The sequence below is a fragment of the Poecile atricapillus genome, chromosome W (genome assembly GCF_030490865.1).
Source record: "Poecile atricapillus isolate bPoeAtr1 chromosome W, bPoeAtr1.hap1, whole genome shotgun sequence".
NCBI classification, from domain to species: Eukaryota; Metazoa; Chordata; class Aves; order Passeriformes; family Paridae; genus Poecile; species Poecile atricapillus.
The window spans coordinates 44,730,486-44,757,647 of NC_081288.1; the positions used below are offsets into that span (position 1 = coordinate 44,730,486).

The following is a 27,162-nucleotide window of genomic DNA, read 5'->3' on the forward strand; positions in this document are numbered from 1 at the left end:
GTCCTAGGTTTTAGCACAGCAGCCTTTCTAAACCCCTCTTTATGGCATTAAAGCCACAAAATCTTCAGTTTTCTTCCACTGCTACACTTAACAAAGTAATAGTGACAACATTAATGTAAGGGTCTGTCTGGAGTGCTTTAACTATTACTGAATATTTCTTAGTAGTGGGGCTAAGCTCTCTATGACTACTTATTCTGGCTATTAAAATACCCACACTGCTAAACAACTTTTTAAAAAAAACCCTAACAAACCCACCCATTTTGTTTTGTATGCAGGGATTTCCCACATATCCAATGTGAGACTAGCGTGCATTTCCAGGCTCAATGCCTATTCTCTTTCTTTCATTGCTCACCTAGATCAAAGAAAGTGGCTTGTGAGAACGTGTCCATATTTGTCCCCCAGCTTCCTTTTGGAATCAGAGTGCACTTTGTGTCTGATCCAGGCTGTGATGTATGAAGCAGGAAGAAGATTGATTTTCACAAGCTGCCTTGTACCTGAAGTAATGAGAGTGGCAAATTACTTGTTCCCTGAGCAAACATGACAGGAATGTCATAGAGGGAATTTATATATATGCAAATGCACAGGGGTCACATCGGTGTTACTTTGACAAAGCGACCTTATTCACCAGGGGGCCATTTTTATATCTGCATTAGTCTACACTGAAAAGGCTGAATAAAACTGCAAATACCTGCGTGTGGGACGTAGCAACTAACACAACTAATAAATAATGTACGATTCAACACAGTAGAGAAGATAATTTAAATGACTGCATTATTTCTGTACAAGAGACTTGGGGTCTCAAGTGATTTCTACTACTCATTTAGGCTTTTTCTGAAGTAGAAAATAAAATATTTGTCATAAAAATAAAACTAAGAGAGTGTGGGATTAATTTTCTATCAGATTTTTGTCTCAAGCATTTTGTCATGACTCAGTAGAGAAATAGGCTCATGTATCTCATTGCATTCACAGGGTCTGTGTATTTGCAAAAGGCAAATGGACCTTACTGACAGTGAAACTTCCCACATATGAAAGCAGGAATGAATGAATTTTGAACAGTTTCAGAGAATCTGTTGTTTGTAAAGAAGAGAAAAACAAGGAACAACAGATGTAAATGCTGTTACTCTTAGGAAACAGATGAGAGTTTTTGTGTAGATGCTTTTAAAGGTGGAATAAAAGCTATTGTTTCCTTACATTTTTTACTTCTCAGCAACGAAGATGACATGATTTTGTACTTCACCTAAAATCAGAAAGCAAGGCACTTTAGCACTGGTCATACAATATAAGGTAATTTCCATGTGATTCTCCTTTAATTCTGAACTATTGGCAAGGTGACTGATCTCAAGTCCAGAAACAAAGAAGGAAGAAAGTAGAAACGCTAAGGCTTATGGATACTACATTGAAAATACACATCTGTACATGGCATTTTCAGTACAGCTGAATGGTTGGACCCCATCTGTTGTTGAAAGTAGGCTGACAGTGAGGTGGAGCAGTGACAAGGAGAGCCTGTGCAAAACTGGGGTGTATTCACAGTTTGCTGTTGAGCCACAGCAGGCAGGGAGAGGGATTTCTGCTGACATCGCAGTTTGTGAAACTCCTCTGCAGCATCAGATATGGCTTCTCCCTGAGAAAAAAAGTCCTGCAGTTTTTTGTCACTAATCACCAAAACAGCCTATTCTTGAGTTCATGATACCAGACTGGTTTGGTCTCATGGAGTGTGCTTCAGTCAAAAGAAATTTTAGGGAGCAAAAGAAACAAATCCTATGGATGTATTCCTTGCGTTATGGTGTCAGTGAAGAGCTGGGCACAACAGAGCCATCTCACAGTCGGCCACTGCCTGTTTGAATTATGTGGGTGACATATTTTTGTTATATTTTGAATGTGTTCCCGAGCCACAAAAGGAGCTATCTTTCTTTTTTGTTGCCTCAAAGCACATTGAAAAATGAACTCAAACATGGCAGACTTTCATGTCCTCTTTTGTGTGAAAGTGCAGAGAATTCCTTGGGTTTATTTCCAATATGTTGTGTTAGAAACTGAAGGAAATTTTTTGTTACACATAAAGCTCATGTGTAAAATTGATTTTCAGATGTAGGTGTTTCCTGTAGCGTGGCTATTCTCTGTTTTGATCAGCTTTGGTTTATGTGGCATTATTGAAGGCTGGATGGATCACAGTGAGGGAGAGGTTCTGCAGAAAAGAAAGTAAATAAAAGAATAAATGCCTCAGAAAGAAAACTATTCAGGTTAATATCTATAGTTTGTCTGTGGGGCTCTTCATCACCTCTAGTAAAAGCAGACATCATTTCAGAGCTTATTTGTCCTACTTAACACAGCCAGCTATGTTAGTGTAATAACAGTACTGAACTGGACTCAATTTTATTTCCTGGATGCACTTGGCATAGATCAGGGTTGCAAGAGGCTAACAGTTGTTTCATAGCTGAGGGCAAGCGCTATCTAGTCCTAAGTCTTCTCAGTGCTCTATCATTGGCTGTTTTGCAAATCCATAACAAAATAACCAGCATCAGGATTTCAGAGCCCAGGTGATAATGCATGCAATGAGATACTGATCATATCTCATGGCCTCTCTGCCCTCTCCTTTTCTAGCTCTTGACTTTTTTGATGTGAATCCATCCCAACCTCTCAGCTTCTTGGAGTACAAACCCTTCATTTTTTGTTTCTGGGGCTGTATTGCTACAGTGTGGTCCTTGTGTGTAGCAGGGCTGCTCGGAGCAGACAGCTTCCCATCTTGCTTGTGCTTATGCAGCCTCTTGTCTGTCCTTGGACTGACCACTGTGAGGGACAATGCACACGATCACAGGTCTGGGTCTAGGGTTATATGGCATAATTACATTGAAGCTTAACATCATCTTCCAGCTTTTTTTCTATTTGAGCAGCTGTATGTTATGAATGCTTTGATCAGTTTTTTTTCCATAGTTCTTCTGGTGGCCTCTGAACTATTAGTCCCAAACTAGAACTGCTACTTGTACTGATTTTTCTGTTAATTATGTCTATTATGGCACTACTATTAGACACAGTTCAGATTTTTTGTCCTTCTAAAGGCAAATACCACAAATAACTAGTGCAAAATAATGTGATAGGCTTGTGGTGCAGAAAATGGTGTATAGTTTTTCTTGTGTTTGGGAAACGTGGCAATGGCAATGAGGCCAGGCTTTCTGTGTCAAAGCTGAAACCCTTCCCTGACTTTGCAGGAAACAGTCTCACTCAGTGCTAGCTTACTCCCTTTTGGTGTGCTCAGCTGTAGGTAGGGGTTTGTATCTTCGCTCTGTCATGCATCCTGAGGGCTGCTGTTCTCAGGCAGAGAGGTTGGTTTTCTCTCTTTCCCCTGCCACTGCTGTTTTTCCTGATGCATTTACATTTTCTGATGTGCATTTGCTGCCAGTCTTGCACCACAGGGAGGGAATCTGGCATCAGCAGAATACAGGAAGAAACTGTATTAGATTCAACCTTGCTTTAATGGTGCAAGTCCCACTGGGTTTTGAGCAGCGTTATGTAGGTGAGGAAGAAAGATTTGATTTTAATGAGAGATGTCTTGGCACCGGCAGCATAACAGGTGTATATGAGAATCTAGAGTAAAAGAGTTAATTCACATTCTTTTCACAGAGATAGTTGTGGAAGAGCATGTGCTGAATGTGCATTCCAGTCTCATTTTTTTGTTCTTGTTTACAGTGACAAATAATGTATTTCCCTTTAGCTTTGAGTGGTTCATAAACCAGAGCTGATGATGAATATGCAGTTTACACTCCAAAGGCACTGGAATCAGTACAAGAAGGCAGACCTTAGAGTGGTTCACAGCACACTGTGATCTCTGCTGTGATTATTAATCAGACAGGCTTTCAGGGGCACATGCACCATCCTGGTTACAGCACTTGCTTACTCCTCTCTCCTTTTGCTTGATAAACATGATGTCTAAACCTCTGGGAAACACACAATAAATGTGTGACTTCTGTAAAAGAATGCTGAGCTTTGTTTGCTCTGAATTCATGTTTAAAATGGTTTGGTGCACTCTTCAGTGGGTTGTTAGTTTCAGTCGTGTTTTCTTACACACAGCCTGCTCATCAGTTTCCTGGAGAGCTAGACTGGCAGTTCTGGGGGAAGTGGTCTGGTTTCAAGTCTGGAAGTCATAAGTGGAGTTGTGGGGTGTGTGTTGCCTTATCAGCATGTGGTGTTGTATTTGAAAGAAATTTGCTGAAAGGAGAGGAATTGTTTTGAAGAAGTGGAAAATGATTTGGGACTTTGAACATATTACTGGTTAAATCTGTATTAGAGCAGTCTGCATTTCAGAGTTGTGGTTGCTCAAGATAGCAGTGTACACAAGCGGAGAAAAAGAGATGCACTTGGATTCTTTTGGGTTTCTTATGAACATAATAGGAGACAAATGTGCAACCATAACGAAGCAATGCATTTTTTTCTGCACAGAAAGACAACCTAGTTCCAGGCATTACAATACAGCAACAATTTTGTTCAAGTAATCAAATTTTCACCTTTTCTAGTAAAAATTGTTTGAAATAGTTATCGTTGTTCCATTGACCTATCAGCAGCAACATGACCATTGTGTAGAGCTGTTTCATAGCCAGGTCCTTAGGGTTCTTCCACAGGGAAGAAGTGAGAGAAGGACTCCTTATTGTACCTCTTGCCGCTCTCTGCACAACTGTAATCCTTAAGCACTAGAGCCTCCATGTCTGAACTTGTCTTTTTGGCAGGTGGAGAGGTGTTTTGTCTTTGGTGGAGGTTACTGAGAAATAAGTCATGTGTTATCTTGTGCTTGAACCACTCTGGTGGCTTGCTGTCACAGTGAAAACATCAGTGAGTGAGATGAGGGGAGCTCTGTGCAATTTCCCATGGTGCAGTAAATCAAATCTTTTCATTACCCAGAGGTAGACAGGAGAGAGGGTAGTGAATCTGCCCTGCTCTACTTCATGTTTCCAAACCACTCAGGTCTTCCTAACAGGATTTCCCTGCAGGAGGATTGGAACACGAGCTGAAGGTCTATTCAAATCTGTTATTGCCTTAGGAATCGTGGGCACAATCCAAAAAGAGCTGCAATCCCAGAAGTTAAAAACACCACTGTGTGATCAGAAACAAGTGCACTACCATGACTGTCTGCAGACACAGTAGTGGAACTGCTCAGTTTATCAAAACCTGCTCAGAGATGCATAGATTCCTTCTTTCCAGCTTTGTTATGAACAGTGTTTGTGCCCTGAGAGAAATGATGATAATGTTGAATTCTCCTGGTAGTGACTAGGGTGGAGGAATGCTGTCAGACCAGGGAGGGAGGTTATGTTGCAGCTCTGTGTACCTCATTTAGAGCTAAGCAGAATTTAAGAATTTAGGATTGTGAGCTGGACAGTTATAAAAACTTAGTCAATTCTCCTTAAATGAAGAAGAAGATGTATTTTTAAGAAATCTTATGATAAATATTTAATATTGTGTATTTTTGTTTTCAGGATGAATAAGAGATACTTACAGAAAGCAACAAAGGGAAAACTGCTAATAATAATATTTGTTGTAACGCTGTGGGGGAAATTAGCATCTGGGGCAAATCACCATAAAGGTAAGAAATTCTATTCTGTTCTGTCATGCTGTTTTATCTGTGGCCTCCATCAACAAATTCAGAAGGGTCTGATCTGTGCAACCTTTTCTCCTCATGCGTATTTGTGTCTTCTGATACTGGTTCACTAATCAGCATCAAGGAGTAAGAGTTTTCAATGGATAGACTTTTACTAATCTATTGAAAGTTTAAGTGATTTTGTAATAATGGTATAGTTGAAAAAATGTTAAAAATGTGATGAAAAAATAGTGGATACTTTTTGTCTCATAAAAATAGTTATATCAGCAGATACATATGATGAAAATTAATTTCTGGAGTGAACCCTAGAAAGAAACAGTTTTTAGTAACTTATATGATGCTTCTGTGGGCAATTATCTACCAGTACTAACTTCACGGATAATGTGTATTGAATTAAATTGTATCATCATCAAAAAAAGACTGCTGCTTTGCAGTATTGTCTGATTTCTATTCTTCACTCCTAACCCCTGACCAGGAACTTTTTGTGACAATGTGAGATTTGTTTCCTCTTGGTCATGCCAGCCTTTGATATTTATGTATATGTACCAACACAAGCTGCGATGGATTATTTAATATTGTTAAAAGGTCTTCAGCATGTGTGTTCCTGTTAAACCTAACACAAGGAACAAGCTCTCCAGATTCACAAACTGATGCCTTCTTATAGGCTAATATAACTTGAAATGTGATCTGCAGTATAACAGGATTTTGAACTCCACTTCTCATCATCATTTAGAGTCTGTTGGCTGTTTATCTGCTTATACAAGATCAGAATATACTCTAACAACATGGATAAAGCAAGGGTGGGACATAAGCATTACCACAAGCTAAGGAGTTAAACCCAGAGGAAGGATTCCAAAAAACCCAGTTAGCTAATTTCTCTGGTTCCATGTACATTTTATAATGTTCATTCTGATGATAGGATTTTATGAGCAAGTATTTTTGTATATCAAGCTGCTAGATATTTTTATGTTGTGTGAAGATACCTTTCTTCCAAATGCTCCACTGATTAAGGACTTCAGGATGCAGAGACACTTTCTGCAAAGTCTTATACAAGTTGCAGTTTTCCTCAGACAAAACAGAATCTGATGTGGACCTGCAGGCCACCAGGTGGGCATCATGCCAGACAAGAGCCATGCTGATACCCTTTGCTCAGCCTCATTTCCCCTCCAGACCAAAATATGGATTTCTGCTGTGGCTTCCCAGTTTAGTTATCCATTGGAAAAGAGCCAAGGTATCCTAGCCTGCATTCAGAGTTCTTTTGCCTTGATTATTTCTCTTTAAACATCCCAAAAGCCGATATCCAGACCATTTTGATTCCATACACAAGGGCTAGTCAAGCTGTGCTTGTTTCTGTGGAATTCAAACTTTGCCAAAATATGCTTGCTGTACTTTTTGGAAAACCGATGAGTAAAACCTATCACCATGTACTTCATAGAAACAAATTATAACCATAAGGACAATTTTGGGATGTAGTGCTTCATAATTGAGAACAAAAACATCCACCACCAGTTGTAGCTTTTCTGTGCAAGAGAAACCTCAGCAGACCTATACCATTGTTTATCTGGACAGTGCTTGTTGTTTGAGCCTCAGCGTTAGAGCAGAGATAACGTAAGGAATATTTAAGTTAATTTTTTTAGATTAAAAAAAAGTGCATCGGCCCCCCCTTAAAAATAATATTTTTAGCTGTGGGGACATCTTTAAATACCTGCAAGCTAACAAAAAGCTCCTTTTTCTTTAATTTGTATCTTTTTATGCCTTTAACACAATATATGAAGAAGTCTTGCAGGGAAAAATAATAATGAGAAGCATGACTTGAGTGTTTAATTTGGAAAAGCAACTACTTTACCTGTTCAATTTCTTTTGGAAAGAAAAAATATTCAGAAAGGTTTTGGCTTGTGGATTTAGTAAATCAACTACTCTCATTGTATATTGGGGATTTTTTAAAAAAAGCAAAAGTCAGAGTTATGCAACTCAATTATCATTGATTTCCAAATATACTGGGAGTTCAAATTCCCATTGTGTCATAGAAGATATTCCCTCTGCTCTCATGGCAAAAATTGAGCTAAGGTACATTGGAGGAGAACTTGACGCTGTTCACCTTTTCATGGAGTTTCCAAATACTGAGAAACATGTGAGTTTTTTCAGCACTAATTATCCCTAGCATCATTAATCTTCATTTCTAGAAGTCTTTACTAATATATTGACATGACAAACCCTAATGACTTTGAAGGAGCCCCTACAATTCCAAAAATCAATAATCTGCATTTTAAAAAAATCTTTACTTTTCCATTGACTAATTCACATTATTCACTAGGTGCACTAACTTTCAAAGACATCTCTTTTTCAGAAAGCTATTGTTAAAGAAAAGAAAAAGTACAAGAAGAAATAGACCATCAGCGTGTGGAAAATTGTTTAATGAGCATTCTGCTCTCCAGGTGGACTTCAGGAGAATATAAACAGATGACTCTGACAGCTATTGCTAGGCTTGTTGCGCTTATTTCAGGGATATGGCACAAATGAAAACTCCCAAGTCAGCAGCAAGAAAAATAGAGGCCAAGGCAGGGCATGGGAAACCAGGCTCTGAGGACCAATTGAGCAGGGTTACAAGCTGGGATTTCAGATTACATTTTTTCAGTGTGATGTGTGTGGGTGCCAAATCCACTCTTCTTTCTCCTGACAAGTCAGGTTTTAAGACACTTCTGCTCCCATTATCTTGATTGATGGTTGAAATTTCATCATTCTGGACAATAAGTCCAAGAGCTAAGAATGTTAAAGAATGTTTAAAACAACACAAATCTTGCTCTCTTTTTTCCCCCTGCACTTAGGATCACAATTTCTTCAGCATGATTCCTGGCTGTGCATATACTTATATTCCATTTATCCTGTTTTCTGTAAAAAAAACCCCGATACCATGGTGAAGGGTGCCTTACCTGAGCACATGCACCTGAGAATCAGCTTGCAGTACCAGGAACATTTGTGCTGCAGTAGCTACACATGAGGAGAGAGGCATATCAATCTCCAAAAGGATGTTGTCAAGTGTATGTGTTGAAAAACTGATAAAGACTAATCCTGATCCTCCTACACATTGGAAAACAAACAAACCTGTACAAACATATAGTGTTTACTGGCAGATATGGCAGGCAGGCATCAGTTCAGCATCACTGCCTTTTTGCTGTTTCTGTCATAGGGAGCATGAATTGATTTGATGACCATTGTATCACAGCCCATGCTTAAGGAGTCAAGTGTTGAACAGACAACTGTTGAGAATACTGACTTTTAAGAAAAAAATGTACTGATATAATGTGCTTAGACTTACTGATATATGCCTATACTTACAAGCACTCCTTCCTAGAGAAGAGGCTACTGTGAAACAAAATTTCTACCCTAAAATACATAAATCTGTGAACTGTTCACCAAGATTTTTTTTCACTGATAATGCAATAAAATATTCTAATTAAATGAAGAGTGCTTTAGAATCAAAGCATAGTTTAGTATTTCTCAAAATAAAAACCAGTAAGTTCAACATTAATTTTAGATCCTGGAAAAAATAAAAAGGAATTTAAAAATATGACTAATGATGAATGTGTACATGCCAGAAGGAATTTGTTATGGAACCAGAAAATACTCTAGTTAGATAAGTAGATGAGTATTTTTTGACTTATCATGAAAAGTCATGATAATTTATTTTCATTAAAAAAAAGTCAGAAGTTGAATTTATTAATCTTGTTACCTCTGTCTCTCTTTTCCTTGCCTCCTTTGGGCTCTGTTCTCTGTGGATATATCTTTTCTTTGTCTCTCAGCCTTCTCTGGGCTCAATTCTCTGTGAATACAGCTTTCTATAGTCTCCCAGCCTCCTCTGGGCTGAATTCTTCTGTAGATACAGCCTTTCTATAGTTCCCCAGCCTTCTCTGGGCTGAATTCTCTGTGAATACAGTTCTTCTCTAATTCCCCAGCCTCCTCTGGGCTGAATTCTCCCGGGATCCTCCCTCGTGGGGAGTTCCACTTATCTCAGTTCTCATTATTTGAAGTAAACTCTGGAGCTCGTTAGAATCTTGTTTCTCGTGTTTATTGAAGGATCCTCACAAAAGTTAACAGGTTTCTTCAGGCTGGTTACAAGGTTAATCTTTGCAATTTGGTACATTTCTTTCTTCTGATGGTACAAACAAGGCCTTGTGGCACACTTCATGTCTGATACACAAAATGGCCCCGAACTACGCAGTTCTTTTATCTTTATACCTATTTTTACCCAATTAACAATAGACACGTATATTATTTTTCTTAATGACCCAATGACCCATCACCTCTGTGATGCACTGCGGCATTTTCTATCCAATTACTAACTATTACCCAAAAACCTCTAGGAGAAGAACATGAAGAAGAAGGAAGAAGGACAAGGGACAACACCCTAAATCCTCCATCTTGTCTCCTGTTCTCTAAACTACTTTTTCACCCAGTGATTTAAGAAACTTTCTAATCTACACACCTACCTTTCTTATCTAACTTTAGCATTTGTTTTCATGTATTACTATGAAAACATGCTCATGAATTTCATGTTATATGAAATTCAGTGTTCTCTTGAATCTCAGAACTAAACATTAAAAGCAAAGGCACAAAGTTTGTATTTCAGACTCCAGCATCTGCCCCTCTCTTTAAAAAAAAAAAATTAAAAAAAAATCAACTCAAAGCTTTTCTTTGATTACTTTTCAAGAAGGGTTATTTTTCCTTTACTCATGCCTTATGCACCAACAACAGAACTGCTGCTCTGTTCTACAGAGCACTCTATCTCTAGTTTTAATCATCAGTTAACTAACTACCCAAAGCTAGAGAAATAGATCTAGGTTGCTTACTTGACCAGTAGCTTAATTTGTCTAATTGCTCTAAAGTTTCTGCTGAAGTTAATTGAATTGAAAGCTAAGTTGTTATAAATCTCTATCTAAAATTTCAAAAGTCAAACTCTTCACAATCAGGTGTAACTAAGATTGATATAAGATCACACTAAGATGTTGCCTCTTTGTATAGAGCATGATTTGGAATAATATTCATTATCTCATTTTCATTCTGTTTTAACACAGAAAAATTGGATATTATACTAAAATCTATTTTCTGAGATAAGGTACACTTTCTTTTGAGTTAACTAAAAGAAGTGATGCAGGTGAAATTGCATCACAAAGTGATCAACAAAATGATATAGCTCAAGGGTGATACCTGATTCACCTTCATATTCAAGGACTTTATCTCTCGTGCAAGATTCTGAATCTTGACACAATTCACACCATGCTTTAACAAATGAGGCTTTAAAATATCGACTTTCCCACTGTTTCACATGAAACCCAAAGTTCATTGTTCTTGCATGTTGGATCCAAGCTGTTCCGCTGTTGACTGTGGTCTTGATACAGTTCACATCTGCATGCTCGCTCTTCTGCTCTTTGGGCTGTCTGCTTGTCTTTGCAGCTGATGAGTTTCCATGTTCTTTACTAGGAAGTTACTTTTGCTTTGGACCTGTGAATACACAAACATACACTTTCCTCCAAATTATTAATTGAAATAGATTTTTTAATTTTCTTGCTTTTAAACTTTTGACCAGAACTTAAGAGATCTCTCTCAACTTTGCTTGAGTACTGTTAGAACAATACCTAATAATTGATGGAACTGGCTTCGTAAAAGACTTGTTTAAAAAGGACTGTTTAAGAATTATTTGCAATAGATGTAAGATCTTTATGCTTTTTCCAAAAATTTAAGATATATAAGGTTTTTATACTTCCGAGGCATAGCCTTGGTCCCCCCCTTTTTCTTTATATAATTAAGGTATTTGGTTTTTTGTTATGAAAATGAAAAACCATCAAAGTAAAACACTTGCACATGTATACACATAGGAAATAACACTTTTACAGAAATCAAAACTTATTAAGAAGATGCATAATTAATATTATGCGATATTAAACTTATCTAAATAATCTGTAATATGAGTTGATAAATGTACTAAATATATACTCTCATCCCAGAGTCTGCCACAGCTGATAAATCAATGGAAGATTGGAAAATCATGTCCGGATAACAATTTTCCAAGCCCAATGTAAAATCCAGCTGCTATATTAATTCACTAATTGCCAAGTCAAATTGACCTGAATATTGTTTTGATGCAGAAAACTTCTGGGTTTATTGGTAAATTTTCCATCCAGGTAAAGTCAAGGCTTGGCCAGAGCCTTAGGCTTCATCTGGAAAGATGTTTCCTAACTCATTTTCAAAGCAAGGGGTTTAAAAATAACAACTATAAGATGCTTAAAACACAGCAAACTTTTAAAAAGCATTTGTATAAAGCAAATGACAAGAAGCCTTAGGTACCAGATCAATTAAACCATGCAGCAGTTGGTTTAATCTGAAGTTTCTCTCATGGCAGCTGACCCTCAGCAATGGTACATCTTCTTAAAATTCTGAAAACACTGAAAAATAAGAAAGCTATAACAATAGCAATAACAATATATCAACAATATAACAATATAACAATAATAATATAACAACAAACAATAGAACTCTCAATGAAGTCAAAGGTGTCACTGACTGCATTCACTTCTGTCCACAAGCAGGTGTTCATCTTCATCTTTTTAGGAAAATAACTATACTTTGCAATTTAAACAAACATCTTCAATAAAACATAAAGCAATTTAAATTTAAACCTGTTAGAAATTAATTATGATAAAAGGAAGTAACAAAACTTAACATTAAAAATTACCAAAGTTATAACTTAACTTAAAAACACTTAAACATAGTGAAATTTAACTTTGATTCATTCTATTAACTCTTAATCTATATCAGATGACAATACAACTTAATCTTACTCTATTATTATTAAAAAAAGGCAATTAAAAGTTTGGTATACACTTCTTTGAACACAATATAATAGGAATATTGATTCACTATAGAGATTATAGGGATGCAACAAATTTATCATTATTCTGTGTTATCTGGTTTTGAGAATAACTCATAATAATTGTAGATGTTATTAAAAATACCAATTCATAACAAGAATTTGCTTGGTATATGCTTACATTTGTTAGGATTTTTAGAATGCAGTTTCACTAGAAAAAAAAACAAAACAAAACAACACCACAGATTTGGTAATTTGCTATTCAGCTTTTGTAGTACTTTTCAGAGACATTAAGTCTAACTTTTTAACTAAAATTCAAAATCCAAATTGATATATATGCTGTTATACGTGTTTTTTTATAACAAAAGGACTCACATGAAAATTGACTAATTATAAAAAAATACCAAGCAAATGGATAAGATATGGTTAACATAATTTTGAGATTACTGAAAACTGTATTGAACTAACTCCACAATACACATACTCAAATAAAAGGAAAGGTTAAAAATATAAGAAAACTTGTCATTCAATCCTTTTTCTGTAGGGTTAATCATATGATCTTTTAATTCAATTTTAAAGAAATGCTTCTTGTAGAAACTGACTGTAACTACAGTAATAATGCTTGATGATCACTCCACATGATACAGTATTACATTATCAGTAGATGTATAGAGAAGATAACCTTTTCAAAACCTTCATATATTAGGAATACTGAAACAGAATAAAAATCTTTTAAATTTCTTGGGATGTATAAATATCATTTTCCATGTTATTTTGTAAAAACAAAACCAGCAGATATTATTAGAAATACAACATCTATATATATTTCACTATAAAATATCTATAAACTTTTTGATCTATTTTTGAAGGCACTTCATTCAATAGAAACTTCTTTTTAAAACTCAATTATGATTACAACAATTTGCTGATTTACTAACAATACAATTTGCAAAGCTTCTAATTTTTGAATTGTCCAATTAAAACACTCTCTTTTTTGTCCCTCTCTGAGATGTCCAGCTTTCTGTTCCTTCATCGAAGTTGCTTGAGTTGTTTTACCGGTGATTGTCATGGCGACAGCGTTTCTGGCTGCTGTGTACTATCAAGTGCTGCTTTTAAATCTGAGAAAAAACTCTAAAAACTTATATTTAGGAAGAAACTCCTTTTCAGGAGATAAATCCCTTTTTGGGTGACTGCTGTTTGTCCCAGAAAACGGACCCACGACCCTGAGATTAAGAGTCTCAGGCTCTGCCGACTGAGCCAGCCGGGCTGACTTCCCGAACTTCACAGGCTCGGCTTCAGTGCCGAAACGCGCATGCACGGCTCGACAAGGGACCCCGCCAATCTCCCCTCTGGAGGGCCGGGTCCTCCCCTTTATGGATCACGGCTGTGCTCTCCCTGCGGGGTGTGCCTTTATAACTTTGGCCAGCCCCTTTTCTTTCGCTGTCTGTCTGTGGCAGCGTTCTAATATTTTTTCTTTTTTCTAATCTTTCCCCCCTTTGCTCGGGGTCACTCCGCGGCGCGGCCATCCCGCCGTTTCCCGCCGCTCTTTGAAGCCTCTCCTCTTTGGGCAGCTTCTATCTCCGCCTGATGGGCGGGTATTTTCGGGGTTGCCTGCTGAGCAAATACCCCCGTGTCCCCTCTTGGGCGGACACACCTTCACCAGCCTTTTTTAACATCTCTGTGTTATTAAATTCGTCAGAGGGCGGGGTAGGCTCCTTCCCTCGCTCTGGCTCCTCTGACGTGCATGGAGGTTGCAGGATAGGGGGCTGTTCTAAAGGCGTGGTTTCAGAAACAGCGTGGAACTTTTCTAACTTTTTTTTTTTTCTCCATTCCCCCCCCCCGCGATTTCTTCTAACTGCAATAATTCCAAAAAGACTCTACATAAACCATCATATCTCTCCATGCAATCTTTTAACCTCTAACAATATAACAAACTGCTCACTCTGCTTTCTGAAGTAACACAAGCTTCCCGATGTTCAGTTTTCCCTCGCATTCCTCCCTCGTCCCCCCACGCTCTCTGAAGGGACAGGGGCAGGGGAACCACGCCGCTGGGGAATTATCTGGGTTTCCCGCGCTTTCAGAAAGGGCAGTTCATCTCCCCATATTCCCGGGGCTCTTAACTCTTTAAACATCATATCTATATTTTCCCCCAAATCCTGGGTTTAAACAATCTCTCTTTATAAATATCCAACCCCATTATCTAGACTGTATACAGCTTACCAGACCTGGCTATCTTCAGATTACCGACCAGCAGAATCCAGTGTTCCGAGTCCAGGGCCCTTGGAATTTCGGAATGTGATAGCAGATGTTTTTCTCCAGGCGGATTTCTTTCAGGAACTGGTTGCTGTGATCCTGCAGGTGTTGATTGAAGCTTCTGTGAGTTTGTCCTCACACGGGGCACCACTTGTTACCTCTGTCTCTCTTTTCCTTGCCTCCTTTGGGCTCCGTTCTCTGTGGATATATCTTTTCTTTGTCTCTCAGCCTTCTCTGGGCTCAATTCTCTGTGAATACAGCTTTCTATAGTCTCCCAGCCTCCTCTGGGCTGAATTCTTCTGTAGATACAGCCTTTCTATAGTTCCCCAGCCTTCTCTGGGCTGAATTCTCTGTGAATACAGTTCTTCTCTAATTCCCCAGCCTCCTCTGGGCTGAATTCTCCCGGGATCCTCCCTCGTGGGGAGTTCCACTTATCTCAGTTCTCATTATTTGAAGTAAACTCTGGAGCTCGTTAGAATCTTGTTTCTCGTGTTTATTGAAGGATCCTCACAAAAGTTAACAGGTTTCTTCAGGCTGGTTACAAGGTTAATCTTTGCAATTTGGTACATTTCTTTCTTCTGATGGTACAAACAAGGCCTTGTGGCACACTTCATGTCTGATACACAAAATGGCCCCGAACTACGCAGTTCTTTTATCTTTATACCTATTTTTACCCAATTAACAATAGACACGTATATTATTTTTCTTAATGACCCAATGACCCATCACCTCTGTGATGCACTGCGGCATTTTCTATCCAATTACTAACTATTACCCAAAAACCTCTAGGAGAAGAACATGAAGAAGAAGGAAGAAGGACAAGGGACAACACCCTAAATCCTCCATCTTGTCTCCTGTTCTCTAAACTACTTTTTCACCCAGTGATTTAAGAAACTTTCTAATCTACACACCTACCTTTCTTATCTAACTTTAGCATTTGTTTTCATGTATTACTATGAAAACATGCTCATGAATTTCATGTTATATGAAATTCAGTGTTCTCTTGAATCTCAGAACTAAACATTAAAAGCAAAGGCACAAAGTTTGTATTTCAGACTCCAGCAAATCTGATACCAATCATAGAGATAAACTATCATATGTGGTGCAGAATTGCTGCTCCTACTTTTCTGTGAATTTGCACTAAATTAGAAGTCTGAGGGAACATCTTTGTATTCACAAGGAGATAATGAATTTTGGTTTTTCCTTGCAGAGGAGAAGGAGGAGCTATTCAGAAATCCAGCTGAATGAAGGAGCCACTGAGCCTCTAAAGCTGTTGGTTAGGTCACCCTTCTTGGATGAGTCTGCCTTCCTGTGCTGCCTTGCTGAGGCAGGAACACTGCTGGCACCAGTGCTGTGCTGTAGCCTGTGCCACACATGCCCAGAGTTTGGGAATGGGTATGACTATGAGAAGAAACTGTATTCCTAATGTTTTGAGACTCTGTCTAGATAAGAATAGAGAATAGACCTAATGGTTACATAGGAGATCTCTGAAGTATTCATTCTGTAGAAATACCTTCATCATGAGGCTATAGTGGTTTATTATGGATATATATTTGTCCTTTCTGTTGAGGATTTTACACTGTGTAGAAGACAACATTCATAATGCAGAGATAGCGAGTGTTTGTATTCAATTTTAAAAACAGAAAGTAACCTCAGTGCAGAGGACAGAAATCAGATACAAGACATCTCTTCTTCCACATAAGTAACAACTAGATAGCTACGTGCTCCTTGTTTTCCTTTGAGTGAGCCCAATTGGAGGTAATGCTGTTCTCTGGGGACATAAGACATGTGGTTTGAACTGTGCACAAAATTCAGGTCTCCCAGTTCCACTATGGGGGCTCTAATATAGGGTAAGCAGATGCATACTCTTTTTTCCTCAGTTTGCACTTTTTTGAAGTTCCTGTACCGTAACATTTGTTGAGGGATCTGACCCTGTGCATAAATTCACCTTCTGGTTGTGCGGACCTGTCAAAGGACAGAAGAGTTGTTCTGCATGTTTCCAGGTTCTTTACTGGAATTAGAAAAAAAAAGACTAATATTTAAATGAAGGAAATTGCAGGCACACAGAGGAACGTGTGTGGATGCCCTAGGAGCTGCCAGGTGAAACTGGAAAGTGTGAGTAGGGTCTGTCAAAATATTAGATGGACACATCCATTCATGTATTATTTTTCTGTCAGTCCTGCTTCATTCAAAAACTCTTTTGTCATATTCGCTGTCTCAAACACAGTCCATCTTATCTCTTGTGGAAGTTTGGCCCAGAGATAAATACTTTTAAATGAGAGTGCTTTGTGTGCAGCTTTTACTAACTTAATTCTAAGTGTAATTAATGTTTAAATATAGAAACAAAGGAAGATGATAGCTATTTTACCAGGCAGAGGGAAGAAAGATATTAGATGTTCTTATCTAGCTTGAGCCTGATTTGAAAGTTTCAGTCATCAGGATCAGAACCTAATCCAAAAATTGCCATTTGCTTGAAGATAAAATAGAACAGCCAGTCAAACCCTTTTGTATCAGTATCTGTCACTGCAATCGAAAATGTTAATACCATATCTGTTGGAATTCAGGAGATAACATTCCTTGGTCTTCTGCCAGGGTCTAAAGGAAAAAAAGAATCTCATTGCCAAGGTGCCAGTAGTTCTGATGGTTCATTAGGACATGGGTGCAGGAACCATTGCAATAGCAGATTTGGGCCCATTTCTTCCCTGTGCTGCCAGCTCCATCACAGCAAATCGTTGTCTTAATTTTTACCCCATTCCCACCATCACCTTGGCCGTGAGTAAATACAATTTACAATGAGTAAATGCATTTTCATCTGTATTAATTTTCTGCTGATAATGTAAAAAGGCTGTGCCCTTCTCTCTTGACACTCTTCACTGAATTTACTCTACAACAGCGTTAGTAATTGCTTGTACAGTGTCGTATTTTAGAACAGCTGTTCTTTAGTCATACAGGTGCCAAGGAAACATTCAGAAGCAGTCAGCTGCTCTGGGAAGTATCTGTAGAAAAATATTTTCTTTGTTTTGGTTTGCAGTTTATAAGACTTCTTTCTGAACAAAAAATTGAGTTCTGTTCACTGGGGGCTGAGAGAATTTGCTGTTTTAAGGCTCACTGGAGCAGTCTTCCTCTGCAACAGAGAGTTAGAATTATAGAATGATAGAATTATTTCATGGGAAATGGCCCTTCAGGTTGTGAGTCCAGCCATAAAACACTCAATGTAAATTTGTAAAATTTGTAATAATTTTAAAAGGCAACAGATATATATACATGCATATGTGTATAAGAGCTACAAGAGACTTGGATGAAAGAGGAAAATGCAAGGTCATCACTGCTGAAATAGCTTATGTGGACTGTTTTAGTGTTTTTCAAGTGCTTATAATTTATTTATGGGAGTTTCACAAAATAATGGTGATTTTCAAATCTAACTGAAAACTCATGGAATTTTCCACAACATCTAGTTTTAGGCATCTCTTCTAGATGCTCTGAAACACCATTCAGAGCTCATTCCTTTCAAAAAGTGAGAACTCAAGCTTTAAGTGTACGTGTGAATACTTCCCTGAATTCCTATATCAAATAATTTACAACCTATTGGACCGCTTCTGTAACTTTTGGAAAGTCTCTTAGCAGGAGGACTCAGTTTGAATATTGTTCTTTTATCTGCCTAAAAGCTCTTCTCCTGTATCAGGGTCATAATGTCTGAATAAAATTCTAAAGGTCTTATTTCTAATTTTCAAATAGAATCTCATTTTGCAGTTAAGAAGCCAGTGAAATCTGGTTTGTGACAGATTTATATCTGTATATCATTCTGAAAATGCCATTCTGTTGTGTTAAAAAAGGTTTAGCTGTTAAATCTGAATTTTACATGTGTTCCATTTCTCCTTGTTGAGCTAAAAAATACATAGAATCAGAGAATTGTTGGTGTGGGAAGGGACCTCTGGTTCACCTGGAGCAGGTTACACAGGATCGTGTCCAGGCAAGGTCTTGAGTATTTCCAGAGAAGGAAGGTCCACAACGTCCCCACACATTCTCTTCCAATGGTCTTACCCTGTTATAATCTGATTTAATTAAAATTTTTAGAGAAATGATTCTGCCTGAATTAAGGTGCAAATGAGACCATACAGTGAAGATGATAGTATGGATTTTATTTAACAATAAACATGAGGTAGAGACAGACAGAAAGAAATAGGAAAATGTGGGGGGGGGGGGTGGAGTGAGAGAGAAAAATAGTGACAGAGGGATAGGTTAAGTAGAAAATGTCACCACTTCATGGTACCTGATGGTGTCCCATTGTTCCTCTTCTGGTCTTGGTGGCGAGTGTCCCATGAAACAGAGTTCAATGGATTAAAATGTGTTCAGGCAAGGTGGGAGCCCCAGATGCCTCCCCTGGGGGAGACGAGTTTGGCACTGTCTCTTGCAACAGACTCTGGATCTGTTGTGCCACTTGGGTCATGTGTGAGCCTTCAGGAATGAGCCTGGGGGGAGCTTTGGGAGTCTCTGATGGATGATGACATCCCCTCAGCTGTTTTTCATGTGAATGTCCCATGAATGAGGCCTTTCCAGGGTCAGAGGTTTTACAGCTGAGCCAGTTTGTGTGAGGAAGGATGGATGTTCACTGCCTCTGACCAGAGGTTACTCCACACACCCAAAGCTCTCCTTCTCTCCGTGACTGACCGGGAGTGTGCAAACCTGGCCTAAGCAGAGGCCTGTGGGCTGTGGCCTTCCTGAACCCAGGCAGAGATGATTTTCAGGACAGCTGCTAGGTTTGGTTTTCTTGTGGATACATTCTTCTCCGTCACTCTTGTTTACTTCTCCCTAGACCTGAGATAATTGAATATGGTGTCACCTTTATCTTATCTCAAGTTCCCTTAGACAGTTTAACTCAGTCCAAAGCTCCAGTCAGGGGCATATTCAGGGAGGGGTGGGCTTCAGTGCTCAAAGGTTCTTTGTAGCTTTGCCATATTGGGCAAAAAATCCTTCGTAACAATGTTTAAGCCATTAACCATAGCATTTCAGTCTCTCACACTCTCTCACAGGAAAACAGTTTTTCATAATACTCAGAGTGAATTTCCTGTTTTAGTTTCTGTTTGTTGCTCCTTCTTCTGCCACTGGGCACCACTGAACAGTCTGGCCCCATCCTTTTGGCAACAGCCCCTAAGATACTTGTGTGCATGCAGAGAAAGTCTGGAAGAACCCTTAAATTTGAGAGAAATAGTAGTGAAATTCTGACCTTCCCTTTGGGAGTGTGAAAGTACCATTTAACTGTGTCCAAGAAAACCCCACTTCTCTACTTAGATGGGAGCAAAGCCGCGGCATACTTCCTGAAGGATGGAGGCTGGCTTGGGGGTTCAGATGACAGAAAGCAGGAAAATCATGAAAGAGCAGTTTGCCTTGTGCAGGTCTTTTTTACCAGGCTGAGCAAGAATTCTGTCTGTAATGATGAGGAGGCTGAGGCAGGAGCTGCCAAGTCTGTCTTGTTCTTTTTTCCCCATAGATTTGTATTACTCTTGTACTCAAATTGTTCTCAAGTAAATGCAGTAGACTTAGAATTCTTTTTGCAAAATACTTCTGGCTTCAATATCAAGTGCCCTTGAATGACTGAAGTATAAACCTGAATGTGTGGGTTATTTTGGGTGAATGCAGAGCTGCAGAAAGGATATACACAATAAAACTATTCTGTTAAGACCGACACAAATCTTGGGTGCATTGTGCCATTGTACTTTTAGGTGCAAGTTATTAGAATTGCTTCAGCTGAGTCTGTGCTCCAGAGCTGTGTATGAGAGGAGAGCTGTCTGAATTACAGAGAAGGTCAGAATTGTTCTGGATCTAGGTTTTGAACCCAAGGCTGTGTATTTTTCTGATGAATGGGGAGCAAGAACAAACCACTTCAGCCTGCAGTTCAATCTCAGTGAATAGAACTGATCATAGAGAAGACCAAAACCATAATTAGATTCCTTTGGTGAGCTGAAAGACTGAGGAAAACAAAAGTTTAATTTTAAAAATCAGACAGATAGCAGAAAGTATTGTACCTGTGAAAAACAAAATGAAGATATTTCTTGAGTAAAATACTTTTGTAAAACTTTGGCCAACTTTGTTCAATTATGTAAATATGCTACTGATAGAAAAAAATTATTACTGGTGCTAAACTTTCATCTAAGATGCATTGGCATGTGTCAGATTAACTGTGGAAATTTTGTGAAATGAAACCCAGAAGGTGTGCTAACTGCTACACACCACAGAGTGGAAAGTAAATATATATCCAGTGAGTGAACATTGAGAAAAGAAGCATCTGGAAGAAATGGGAATTTTGGATTCTTAATTGCCTCATTCACCCCAGAACATCTGCCAGAGATATTAAGAGCAAAAATGACTATATCTGAGAGAAAATAAAAGTTTAAATAAGGAAGGAGGAAGAGTAATTTTGTGCCATCTTGTTACGCTGCTGCACACTGCATATGAAAGCTGTGTAAATATCTTTTTTTCCTGCTAGTTTTGGTTTGAAATTGTCTTAGGAGATTTAAAGTACTGCATTCTATGACTATGTTTATGTTGTAAAAACCTGTGAAAATCCAGAAAATCTCAATTATGAAAAGTAAATGGTCCATATTTTCTTCTTCATTGTAACAAAACATTGTATGCCAGAAAGGTGTCTTGCAGAAGACAGAGGGCATCCTGCAGAGGTTGTGCCCTGGAAACATCTGAGAAAAGAATTAACCTTTCATCCTCCTTAGGCCACTCCTGCTCATAGTATAGTTTAGATGATCACCAGTCCTGGAAAGGACTCCTGGGGGACTGCAGGAATGCAGTGCACTCAGGTCCTGTGCCTGATGTTAGGGAAGAAGATGGGATCGGATACAAACAGTAAAAAGTGGGAAATTAGGAGGAACCCCATTACACAGGGCTCAGTGGTCTTATTTCATGACTTCAATGACTTTTCAGTTTTTGCCCTGCAAATTGCAAGATGCGTTTTCCGCAGAGATTTTAGGACAGAACACATTTTCCACCCTTCTTCTGTCACAACATCACTGTAATTAGGTTTTCCTGGGTTTACTCTAAAAAACACCTTGGAAAGAGGAACATGACTGAAGAAAAGTGCATAGCCAGCGGAGAGGGGGTAGATTCTGCTTCACAAGTATGCAATAAATTAAATTGTTCAGTACTTTTCTCCAAGTGTTAGAGAAAAAGAAAGAATTTTTAAACTGATGTAATTTTAAATTATCTTTCAAAAAAATCTCAAAAAAACCAAACTAAAAGGAGCACTGGATATTTGCCTATAAAAATGCCATGCTCTAGAACAGCTGTTTCTTGGTTGTAGAAGTATCAAAAAATGTTCAGAATCAATCAGCAGAAAATATTTTTAGATATAGCAAGGTGCAAATATATTTCAATTAGTTTGGACTAAGACCTCCACTGATAGGATATAAACAATTTTGGTTTGTGCTAAAGGCCTTTAGAACTTAAGCTTTTAATATTTTTTTCTGAAAGTGAGAGTAAAGCTAAATTAAAATACTCTGAATGGCATATGGAAATCATACTCTTATTGTTACAGTACATGTGGTTTATTTCATCACAGACAACATTTTAGCCTCATTATTTTTTCATCTTTCTGAAATAAACAATGCTGGTCTGTTTAGACAATAGGACACTATTGACAGTAATTACTGAAAGTATTTTTAAAAATAATGATTTTGCTGAAGGAAATATATTTCTAAACTCTAGTTCTTGTTTCTGTTTTCAATTACAAATTAGCCTAATGAACATTTTTAACCTAGATATGCAATAAATCCCGTGAAGAGTTCCCATTTAAAACTGTCATACTAAATAATGGTGTATGGGAAAAAAAAAAATGTAAAAGGTCCCACTAATCAGACTATTTTTGGCTGCCAGAAAAGCTCTCCTAAAAATCTATCTTTAGAACAGATCTGTAGGAGCGATTATAAACTAATTTGCTTTTCTGCTGGGTGCTAGGAATGCAGCAGTCTACACTTAAGCAGCATTATGACCCACACTAAAAGTGTAGGAAAATGCCAAATTATGGCTTATCCTAGTAGAGTCATTGTAAGAGTGGGGTGCTAAACTATAAAATATCACTCAATTTTTCATAACAATAATCATTAGGGGGTAAGAATTTAAATAGTTTTTAATGAAATTTTTATGTTTTTCTGGCATTTATTTTTTACTTTATTTTATGGAAAACTCTCCTAGGTTTATGCATAGCAATTAAGAATAATTAAAGAGAAAATTGATGGGAAAAAGAGATTTCTTTCTTTCAGACAACCTGGAGAAAAATGCAGAAATCCCACTTTACAGCTGTAGAGTAGGATTTCAAAGCTTCAGACTATTTTTGTGTCCCTTTATTAATACAATGAAGAAATAAATCGGTGATGTGTTTTAAATCCAGGATGTCTGAATCCTCTAAGTTTCTCTCTCTCTCTCCTTTTTTTTTTTCTCTTTGAAGGAGAAAGTTTGCTGTTTGAAGAGAACTTTGAAAATCAGTCTTGATATGCTACTACCATAACTAGTAAAGTTTTAAAAGCTCCTGAAATAAAAACAAGGGGAGTGTGTTTCTTCCTCTTGCTCAAGTGTTCTATTTGGACCTGCACGTGATTCTTCTGCATCCTGGCAAACTCCATAGATCTTAAAATCCAATTTTACAGCGGACAATAAATCAGTGGATATATTTTAGCTTGGTTTAGTTATACATATATATTATGATTCTTAGAGCAGACATCGTTATTACAGAGCACTGGTCTCAGGCCAGTTTCAGTATTGCGTCATTCTGCTCATCTTCAGTTGTACCTTCAGTTTCTGATTTCCTCATCTTATTATTTTGTTTTACAATGATCTGCTACCTGAAGGATACGTGCTAAGATTATTCTGAAGATTTCCCTGACTTGTGAGCCCTGTAAAGATAAAACTCCTGCTAGATTTGTGTATGTGATCAGACAAGCTGTTTCATGAATGGCATTTTGTCATATCCTCTGGTGTATCCCCCTTGCTGTTGAGCTTTTAAGGTGGTGAATTGAAGGGGAAGACAAATTTTTTTGGGTTTTGTGACAGTCTTCCACAGGCTAAAGAAGATTACACTTGGCTCCCTTCACAGCACATCAGTGCTGTGGACCTGGACAGGTTAGATAACTGTGTTTTTTCTGGTGTGCATTTTAGAACTAAATCAGTAAAAATATTTTTTTGTGAGGCAGTGTAGATATTTGTAAGGAATTGTGGGTAGTCAGTTATTCCCCCATTACAATTTCATCTAACCTTGGAAAGAGGCACAGCCCTATGTATATTTATAAATAGTCTGCTGTCATTTTTGACACATTTTTAGACACTGGCAGACAAATACACTGCGCTACGATGTATTGTATGTGGCATTCAGCTTTGCATTTGGGACTTTGAAAGAGTCAAAACAGCCCACAGATAACAACTGCTACCCAATCTCTCAGTTATTTAAGTAAAAACCACACTTCAGTGCAATGTGAGGTCCGAGGTGTTGAGGTTCTAATGTTGACCTCTGTGAGGAAAATCCTACATTAAAGTAGCAAAAAGATCAAAGAGTATGCAGTCATAAAAATGTATGCAGCCAGTATGAATGCTATAATTTTATGTGCAGTAGGTCATTTGCCTATTTGTCTTCCTTGCAAGTTTCTAGTGGCAAGAGTTGCATTAAAATGAAAGCATTACATTTTTCTTTTTTTTCTTTTAGTTTTCATATCTCCCAGAGAGCCAACCACTCTCTTTTTCCCCCTTTGCACTTTCACAATGGTGAGAAGGATGTGAACGCTGTGAATGCCTTTTTGGACTCTCCTTTTGGTATGACCAGTCTCTGGCACTGACATAACATCTTGGATAGTGCCTCATTCCTGAGGCACCTGCAGAGCAAATGCACCTGCAGAAGCATTTCTCGGGCTCTTGTGGGAGAATGCTGGGTCTGGGTGCTGGGTAACATGGCAGAGGAGCAGCTGTGGGAGCTGCACCTGTGTGGAAGCTTGCCTTGAGCAGTGGCCCCTTCACCAGCCCTTTCAGAAGGAACAGCACAGGACCATAGGCCTCCCTCTGCTCCATGACAGGAGGCAGACTTGCTTGGCTGGTCTGTGAGTCTCATATTCAATGCAGGAGGCTTGACCTCTCTGGGGTAATATAAAATTAGTTTACTAATAATTTGCTTTTATTTTGCTCCAGGTGTACAGTACCAGAAAACTCCTGTCCAAAAGCTGCCCAGTAAGCTCTGCTGTGCTCTGTACTTGTGTCCCAGCAGTGGTCTAGCTCCACAAGGTGCCTGGCTTATTTTGTGGATAGGCAGGAAAAAGGATCCTGAGCTGGCCTGTGTGGCCTCTTACATACCTGTATGCAATGGATGAGCTTCCATATAGATACAGGATTAAGATGCCTAACATGAGGCTAAATCTTCATTGTCTGAAAATGTCCCTGAGTATTTATGATTTTTTTGTCCAAATTGTTGTTTTGAATAAATTTTTTTTTGAAGGTGTGAATTACTTCAGCTGCTTTTGTTATATGATAGTTCAGAAGTTACTTGATACAAAAGCACACTTCTGGAGTTCTGGGTTCTGTGCTATTTTTGCAGCTTCTGACTTTGGGTAGCTATGAGTGTATGTTTCCTATCAACAACCTCTGTTAATCATAGTTCCTTCAGAAACAAATGCCAGGGAGTCTGCTAGGAGCATCTTAAAAGGTACCTTTTCAGCCAGAAGACCTATCTGAAAGTATTATCTACTGGGAATCCTTGGGCAAAAATATTCATCATTGCACTACTCTGAATGGCTCTCCTGGCAGTTTCTCCTCTTTTACTTGGATTGTTGGAATGTGCTTTCTTTTCTTCTGTCGTGAAGAATAGCCAGCCTCTTCCCAGGCCATCCAGTTTCAATTCATAGACTCTGTCTAGATCCTTATTGATTCATCATACCTCTGGCTCAGAGACTTTCTATTTATATGGAATCAACAATGTAGAGGGAAGGTTGTAGCAGGGGAGATCACTCCAAAAGAAGGCATTTCACAGTACAAGACATGTGCCTTGTTAGCAGTTTTTTTCTAAAGGCCTGATTTAAGTTTCCCTCCTGACTCTGCACTTCAAAGAGCTTGCCTGGGGCTCTAAAGAAGCAAGCTGAAACTTAAAATTAAGATATTTTTTTCAAATGGTGAACTGTGCACTGGGACATCCTATGGTGTGTCTCTAAACACATACGGAGGAGTCTGAAGGATGGTGGAGAAGTCCTAGGAGGCAGGGGTGTAAAAAAGGAAAAATGGAACAAAAAAGCAGTTATACAGTTGTCAGGAAGGTGAATGTGTGTACACATGTGTGTAGTTTGTGGGAGGAATATTTCAAAGTGTGTTTGATAATTTTCTTTAACGGAATGATTAAGTAAAAATGCATGACAGAGCTGAAAAATGGAATGTGATATGTTATAAAAATACATTATAAATATAAAAATACATTAGAGAATTAAAGAAACTTTAAATTAGTACATTTTATCCAGTAATGAAAATAAATAAGGTGAGGAAAACCAAAACCAAACCAAACCCCAAAACGAAAATATTTAACACACCATCTAAAACTATGTGTAAAATAAAATGTACCAATGATCAGGCAAGCAAGCAAGCAAAAATCCTGCAGAGCTTTTAAAATGTGGAATTTTAAATACTAAATGCTTTTTCTAGATATTATGTTAAATGTCATCACATATTTATGTGATGAATGTATATGTACATATGAGTATTAAAAGATACTTTCAGTACCTTATGGTACATTTTCATTTAAAAATAGTGAGTACACTGCTGTACATAAATACCTTACTGCATAGAAGAGGGATAGTGAGTGACTCAGTATTCTGAGTATTATCTTTGGGAAGATTTTCACAATGGGAATTTTCACATTGGCAGAATTTTCAGAAACTTTACCTTGACTTCACTGACTGGTTTCTATTGGGTCATCACTAAAATCCCAGAGTGCTTCTGTTATAGCAAGGTTCTTCAGATTAATATTTCTTCAATATAGATATTAAACAAGTGATGTTCATCTTCACCTCTAGGAAAAAAAACCAAAACAACTGGGCTACCTAGTTTGGAAGTCATGGTTTTCTCTTTACTCTTCTTTATTTGGTGGAATTTATTAGATTTTCAGCATAAATTTGTTGCTTTTCAATGCTTGAAAAATCTTAGCATAGGGCGAATAAGGGGTGATAAGCATAATTTTTTAAAAAGAAAAGTGAAATAAAACATGAATACTTTGATAATTAAATTCTTGTTGACATGCTTTAATATGAATTTGCCATCTTATTACTGAGGTCTTTTACCTACAAGAAATGTGGAGAGGGTCTTTTTACAAGAGGATGTAGTGTAAAGGGGGGATAGCTTCAAACTGAAAGAGAATAGATTTAGATATTAGGAAAATTCTTTACTTTGGGTACAGTGAGGCTCTGGAACAGGTTTCCCAGAGAAGCTGTGGATGCCC

The 27,162-nt window shown here is 38.0% G+C and overlaps 1 protein-coding gene across 2 annotated transcripts in view; it reads left to right on the forward strand.

Moving 5' to 3' along the window:
• Positions 1 to 27,162, forward strand: part of LOC131592490 (chemokine-like protein TAFA-2) — a 180,669-nt gene that overhangs the window by 122,750 nt on the left and 30,757 nt on the right. For both annotated transcript variants that reach the window (XM_058864034.1, XM_058864033.1), the window contains exon 2: positions 5,460 to 5,566. In XM_058864034.1, the coding sequence (XP_058720017.1) occupies positions 5,461 to 5,566 (106 nt within the window). In that variant the 5' untranslated portion in view covers position 5,460. The remainder of the gene's footprint in view (positions 1 to 5,459; positions 5,567 to 27,162) is intronic.